This window comes from Sander lucioperca, chromosome 6 (genome assembly GCF_008315115.2).
Source record: "Sander lucioperca isolate FBNREF2018 chromosome 6, SLUC_FBN_1.2, whole genome shotgun sequence".
Lineage (NCBI taxonomy): Eukaryota > Metazoa > Chordata > Actinopteri > Perciformes > Percidae > Sander > Sander lucioperca.
The window spans coordinates 36595600-36603719 of NC_050178.1; the positions used below are offsets into that span (position 1 = coordinate 36595600).

At 36.9% G+C, this 8120-nt stretch overlaps 1 protein-coding gene across 1 annotated transcript in view; it reads right to left on the bottom strand.

The window, feature by feature from the left end:
- Positions 1-7144: 7144 nt before the first annotated feature.
- LOC116051112 (uncharacterized protein C20orf85 homolog) overlaps positions 7145-8120 on the bottom strand; it is a 14927-nt gene continuing 13951 nt past the window's right edge. The window contains exon 4 of the mRNA XM_036002576.1: positions 7145-7243. Within this exon, the coding sequence (XP_035858469.1) occupies positions 7145-7243 (99 nt within the window). The remainder of the gene's footprint in view (positions 7244-8120) is intronic.

Consider the following 8120-nt stretch of genomic DNA (forward strand, 5'->3'; position numbering starts at 1 on the left):
CGGGGCTTGACATCAAGCCCCACCCACATCCAAGTCAGTCTTTTACCTACGTCGTCTCCCCATACGCTCGAACGGACCAAGACGGTAGCAAAGCTGATATCTTCTTGTTTCACATTAGATGACAGAAACTGTCACTTGTCTTTTCAAACCCTAGTATCTATACTTCTACTCACCCGCGGCGCTACCATTGGGCCCGGGTGGGCCTGGGCCCACCCATTTTAGGTCCGGGCCTGCCCATTTTGACCCAGGCCTATAGTGAGTAGTGAGTGATTTTAATTCTAGCAGTTCATCCAATAAGCAGCCCGAGGAAAGCTTTGAGTGAAAGCTGGAATTAGTAGGCCCATTCTCCTCTGACCTTTAGCATCAACAAGGCATTTTCACCCAGAGGACTGCCGCACACAATGTTTTTCCTTTTTCAGACCATTCTTTGTAAACCCTAGAAATGGTTGTGCGTGAAAATCCCAGTAACTGAGCAGATTGTGAAATACTCAGACCAGCCCGTCTGGCACCAACAACCACGCCACGCTCAAAGTTGCTTAGATCACCTTTCTTACCCATTCTGACATTCAGTTTGGAGTTCAGGAGATTGTCTAGACCAGGACCACAACCCTAAATGCATTGAAGCAGCTGCCATGTGATTGGTTGATTAAATAATTGCATTTAACAAAAAATCTACAGGTGTTCCTAATAATCTTTATCTGTCACTCTCAACTAGGCCAATACTATTGTAGTAAACAGTATATATTCCTCACAGATGACCTCAGGTTTTTTAAAGTTTTTGGGTGAGGGAGGAAACCGGAAACCCCCGAGCTCAGAATCTGGATAGATACTAGATCGGATCCGCTAGATGTCACAGGAAGTGCCTCGTGGCCGGCCTTATTTTTTGCCTTACTCTGCCTCTGATTGGCTTACCCTGTTATTCTTACCCTAACCCTGACCAATCCCCACTCCTCATGCCTAAACCTAACTACGTCTAGCAGATCTGATCTAGCATTTACCCAGAATCTGCTGCAGGGTGACACATTAAACCATTTTACGTGCTAAACATGCCTAACTTTGTTATTATTTATCAGTGGTGGAAGAAGTATTCAGATCCTTCACTTCAGTAAAAAACACTGTAAAAATACTATGTTACAAGCAGAAGTCCTGCATTGAAAATATTACTTTAATAAAAGTATGTAAGTATCATCAGGAAAATGTACTTAAAGTATTTAAGGTAAAATTATTTGATGCAGAAAAATCCTCCCATTTTAGAAAGTGTGAAGGATCCAAATAGTTGTGTGTTTAATGGTCTAATCATTTCAGCTTCCACCACTGTTATTTAGGTTCATTTCTCCAGGAGAGTTGTGTATGTGACGTGATTCCTCTTCCTCAAAATCTCTTTATCACAACTCTAAATGAGGAAATGTTTTACATCAGGAGGATGTCACAGACATAAAGTCAGAATCAGTTGATTCATACAACATACCAGTGTTCAGATCCTTTAGTAAAAGTACTAATACCACACTGGGAAAATACTCTGTTACAAGTAGAAGTGCTCCATTAAAAATATTACTTGAGTAGAAGTAAAAGAAAAGGTACTTAAAGTAAAAGTTAAAGTACTCAATGCAGATAAATCCTCATACTCGAGAAGCTGGAAACATGACATGTTTTTACTAAAACGACTGAAATGATCAAAATAGTTCTGTCACTCAAGTAATGATTAATCGGCTGATAATTTCAGCTGTAGTCTTATTTGTAGTATATTATATATATAATTGTTTAAAATACATAATAAAATCAAATTTTAAATACATAGTTCTACAAATTCAGTACATGTATTAAAATAATTGTGGAGGAAGAGAAATTACTAACTAAACTTTTCAAAACTTGTGGAATAATTCTGGTGACATGTGACATAGTGATAAATACATGATTTTATCTTTCAGGGCCAGCAGTCATCAAAGTGAAAGGAGGGACTGATGTAATGTTACCCTGCTCTCTCAGCACCAAGGAGAACATTGAGTTTAAATTCTTTGACTGGAGGAAAGTTGCTCAGAAAGATGAAGGTCAGAAGAAGGTGTTCCTGTATGATGGAGGCAGTCATTACAACAACGGTCTAGATGGTCAGAGTGAAGAGTTCAAAGGTCGAGTCTCTCATTTTCAAGATGAACTGAAACACGGCAACGCCTCCATAATCATCAGAAATACAAAGGTGACTGACAGCGGAGACTACAGATGTTATTTTCCTCATCTTCAGCTACCTCAAACATTCACCATTAAGCTTGTTGTTGGTGAGTTCTTTCATTAAACAGTTGAAGATATTCGCTCATTCTCTGAAATCCCAGCAGTCTTTAATAGTAGAAATAGTGTTATTATAACATATTATTATAACAACTTTGTATATGGTTATAGAACAAAACAAATTTAGCAGAACCAGAATCTGACTCCTACTGGAAAAAGTTAAGTGTTCAACAACGTTACAATGTGTAATTGGCTTATTGTGCTTTTCTGTTTCTCTCTCACTGTAATCAACATTTCCATTTTTAATGGTCTTATTGTTTTATATAATCTTTTTTTCTGCTCTGTTCACAGGTGCAGCTTCAAAACCATCTGTGACATTACTTGGTGCAACAACATTCTGGGCGCTGCTGCAGTGTGAAGTTAATGGCAATCCAAAACCTAAAGTAGAGCTGCAGGACAGTGATGGAAACAACCTTCATGCTGAAGTAACACAGGACTCAGAAAGAGAAGGCAGCTTCTACATCACCCTCCAAACTACTGTGACCAAGACCGGCACCTATCGCTGTGTAGCCACACAGGAGGAACTCAAACATCAGATTCATGCTGAGACCTCTGTGGATATCAGTGGTGAGATTCTTCCTTTGTGATAGTTTAATTTTTTAATTCTTTTGTTTATGTGTTATATATTTGCAAAATGTATAGGTGGAAATGGGTGTGGCCTGTATCATGAGATTCACCTATATTCAGTTACTGGCCAAAACACCTTCACCTTGATTATAGCGCCACCTCCTGGTGGATATGTGTTATTTTTTTGTGTCTGAGGCTACATCCACACTACTATGTTTTCATTTTTAAGCAGCGTTGTGAGACAAACACGATCTCCATCCACACAAGAGTTTCAGCTCCAGTAGCAGAACTAATCTCTGTCCATTTTAACACATCTGACAACGAAAAGTTTTTTCCAAAGGTCTCTGTTTGTGGGGCAGTGGTGAACTAAAGGTTAGAGAAGAGAGCTTGTGACTGGGAGGGTGTCGGTTCAATCCCCAGACCAGGCAGGATAAAAACTGGGTGGGGAAAAGTGAAAGACCCTTAACCCCAACAGTGGCCAGCAGATCAGACTGTGGTTGTACTGGGCAGGACTTGCAGGTATGAATGTGGAACTGTGTGAATGTGACATGTTGTTGTTGCAAATGAGAAATTGTTCTCAATCTACTGAATAAATAAAGTAATAAAATTACAAAAATAAAAGTCAGACAACAAAGCAACCCCGGAGTTTTCAAACCAAACGGGGGCAGCAGAGTTTCCAAATGTCTCCGTTTTAGGGGCTCGGAAACGAGGAATGTAAACTCTAAACTGAGGTACCTCCACCAGTCTATACCACCACTAAAAGATTCACATGAATAACTTATACATTGTTTGCTGCAGTAGCCTAGTAAAAATAATAATAATAATAATAATAATAATAATAATAATAATAATAATATCAAGCCAATCAAGACACCCACAGACACCTTAATAAACATAAATTAAAACCTTATTTAATGTACAACAAATATAGTAAAATCAAGGTGGCAATTAAAAACATTGAAATCAATCAAATCAAAGTGGACATGGAGGAGGTTATGTAGGGTATGAGTATCTAAACAGATGTGTTTGAAGTTGTGATTTGAATTGATGAAGAGAGTCCAGTTGATGAATGTGAGGAGGAAGACGAGGGGCAGAGCAGCTGAAGGCTCTGGCCTCCATGGTGCTGAGTCTGAATGCTGGGACAGTTCAAATTACAGCTGAGGAGTACAAAGTGTTCAGGCAGGTCTGAGATGTATGGAGGGGGGATTTAGGATATTATTATGTTATTTCTTGTGGCCAGTTGATCTTGTGCATGTACCACTTTTAGTGTTTGAAAAAATAGTAATAAAAAACAATAATAATAATAATAATAATAATAATAATAATAATACATTTTGAGCATATCACACACTTCATTTTCAGCCTTCTGGTCAATTTTTCTGCAACAACATAGTGCTTTTTCTGCCTCAAGTTATGGTCCAAATGTCTTTTTTGTATTTAAGTAATGGAAATTAGTAGTTGTTCTCTTTGTGTAGACTGTGATATCCAATCTGCTGTATATGATCTGTGTTACATTCTGAGTCTTACATTAACTTTCTGTCTTCTGTTTCAGGGTTCACCCCTGGAGTGATTGTTAGTTTAGTTCTCATTCTTGTTGTTACTGTTCTAGCTGTGCTTCATTGCACGTGTTACGGCACATTCAATTGTAATAAAGGTAAGTTAAAATAATGAATTGTATCAACATATTCATGATGAGCAGACAACACAACAGATTATTTATATGAATCTCATGTTCAGAGTCTTTGCAGTTGTTTTATCTTCAGTCATTAATCATTGTGTTGGTATTTACACCAGAGTAGGATCAAGTCAGTTGGATTTTCTTTAATAAAACTGTTATAGGATGTTATAATGTACTGGAGATCATTTCATTTTTAATTAATTATTCTTAAAAGTATTTATTATATTTGATGTAAATGTAAATAATAGTATAATACACTACAAGCTTTGAAATTAGACTACAAACTAAACTTCTTGTAAAACTGCCTTAATAATTACTAACTGATGACTCTACATGTAAACATATTGATTAACACGTTTTATCTTCCAGGGCCAAAACTCATCAAAGTAGAAGAAGACAGTGATGTTACTTTACCCTGTTCACTCAGCACCAAGAAGGACATTCGGTCAACAGTATTTTTCTGGCTGAAAGTTTCTCAGACAACTGATGATTCTCTGAAGACTGTGTTCCTGTATGATAAAGGTGATCTTTACAGTGACGAGCGTCCAGGTCAGAGTGAACAGTTCAAAGATCGAGTCTCACATTTTCCAGATGAACTGAAACAAGGCAACGCCTCCATAATCATCAGAAATACGAGGAGGGCTGACAGTGGAGAATACAGATGTTATTTTCCATTAATTAAGAAACATCAAGAATTCTACATTAAGCTTGATGTTGTTGGTGAGTACTTTGATGAAAGAGTTAAAGATGTCCTCTCATTTAAGGACTGGAGCCTGGTCTCCACCTTGTTATCTAGCTGCTGCATCTGAACAAACATGATGAAAACTTTGAACTCATCGATGGTGTCAGTTTCACATTTCTTAATGAAATATCAGCAGTCTGTAGTAGATTAAATCTGAGTGTGCACACTGCCTGATGTTGTTGAGAGATGCATCTGCATTTTGTTTTTGTTTTTGAAAGTAACCAACCAAAAGTTAACTTTACTTTTAATTCATAGTTTTTAATGTGTGTTTGAACTCTGGCCTCTAGTTTTACAGCCATATGTGTGAAGCTGAGAGTGAAAAGATGGGACTGCTTAAATTCATACGACAGGATGTTATAATGTACTTAAGATCATTTTATTCTAGTCTTAAAATGATTGAATATATTTGATGTAGGACTCTATTCTAATTAAACAGCAACACACACAAAGCAGTAGGCGTCTCTAAGTGCACCTGATATTCTGGTTCATGTTTGTGTATTAACATTAACTTTATTTCCAAACAGAAAAGAATGCATTTGGGGCAGATCTGTGTAGATCAGACACCAAAAATATATGATAATTTAGTGGTAAAACTGTGATTGTGCAGCCTGAATATGATCAAGAAAGATTAATTTAATTTCTTTAATATTGTTTTGTCTTTTTTCCTGCAGGTTCAACTCCAGAGCCAGATGAACTTCATCTATTAATGATAGAAGAAAGTCACTGATAATGTCTGTGTTGCTGGAAACATTTATTTAGTTTTCAGTTATTTTATTCTTGTGTTATATCACAATGTATAGGCTCATTGATTTTGTCTTGCAGTTCTAGTTGATTGTGTTTGTAAGACTTGTACAGTATTCCTGTTCCAGAGGTGTGTAGAGCAGAGAGGACCAGATCAACATGATGATGTTCTTATAAGTCTTGTATTTTGTATTCAGACCAAATTACAAAGTTTGCTGTGGTGATGTGAAGTGTGAAATATTGTGCAAAAAAAGGTGACTTCATTTATTTTTTAAATATTTTTTACCTTTTTATATTGTGTTTTATTACATTTGTTTTCTCTTTAAACAGTATATAGTATATATATAGCAGGACTTTGTACTGTGTAAAATCACCAAGAGAGGCTTCTAAACCAAATGCTACACAACCGGTTGGAAATCTCAACGTTTGAGCTCACAGGGATTTCTCTAAAATATGTTTCTCATTATTTGAAGTTTTGGCCACGTTTAACATGACAATCAAACATCATAACATTGTAGATATGACAAAAAAGATGAAAATTAATAATATGTCCTTTTTAAGGCTGAGATGTGGTATTGATCTTCTTATCTAACTCAGAGAGAAAGTGAATAAAGTGTCCTGGTGGGTCACCGGGTAGAGCCGGTACTTTAGGCTGAGTCCTCACCACAGTGACTTTGGTTTGGTCCTCCACAGAGCCCTTTGCTGCATGTCATACCCTCTCTCTCCTGTGTATCTTTTAAAAGCAGAAATGCCAAAAAATGTATCCTAAAAAACCCCAAAAATGATTAGCTCAAATGTATTTTTACTTTAATATGACAAGACAAAGTCTGTACAGTACACCTTACTATGTTCTTGCACTGTTTATGTTGTTAAGCGATAATATAGTGCCTTTATGTAATTTCAATTTAAATGTATTCAAATTTACTACTGGAAATCTTGTATTAAAAGTAAATATTGACATTATTCTTTGCAGTGAGACAGTTTTTTTCAGCTGAAACTTGCGTAAAAAGAATAAAAGTGATTTTCCTTTCTTGGGTCAGTTTCTAAGACAGCAGCCCCGACCTGAAACATCTAGACACCACTCTGCTGCTCTATATTTATTCCTCCAGGTTTTGGAGAACACGTGTGTGTGTTTACAACATACTGGACATGCAGATAAACAGGGGAGAAGTGAGGGTGTTGTGTTGGATGAAGAGTTTAAAAAGTCTAAAGCCCAGTCCAAAGTCCAAAACCTGGATGAATATAGAGCAATGACCAAAGTTGATTTCAAATTGTGTCTACTGTACTTTATTTTTAGTGACTTAGTATTAAAAAGATGTAAACAGTGCAGAGTGTTTAATGTGTTGCAGTGAGATGAACTTTTATTTTGTAGGAGACCCTCTGGACACCCCTTAAGGACCCTTTGGAGTCCCTGGACCCCAGTTTGAGAACTTCAGCTTCAAGCTACACTGCTGCAGACGCTGGTTGTTGTCTATCAGGGGTTAGTTGTTAGAAGTTAAAGATTTAAATTAAAAGATGTGTTTCCTCTTTAGCTGACCTCTGATCAATGCATGGAAGAGCCATGTGTTGTTGTTTACAGTTTTTGAATTGTATTCCCATTGAAAAGTAGTAGGCCTTAATTGTTTATGACATTTAAAATATGTGTAATGGGAATGATGTCACGCCGGTCTGCTGTGTTCATTTAAAAAGATCTGCAGCATGTAACGTGAGAGTGTGTAGGAAAAGTTGCTCAACTAGGAAGTGCATTTGTTTTCATAGAGCCCATAATACTGCAGGGACAGGAGAAAGGTTGCTGTAAAACAACTCCAGTCAGCTGTTTAGATGAGTTCAAACTTGGATAGGAGATAATGATTGTAAGTCATGAACCGTGAAATGTATCAAATCTAGTAGAATATATGACATGTTGAGTGTCTTGTCTTTGTTTGTCCTTCTTTAGTATCGGTCATCAGGACATTAAAACATGCTGCTGGTCTGAATGAAACCTAAATGACTTAAAGGTAGCATGATGGAAGTGGTCTTATACGTTGATTTTTTTATAGGACTGTCTTCAAATGCAATATTGTCATTGCTTTTTCCCACATTAATTTAGATTAGAGTAACAGGCATTTC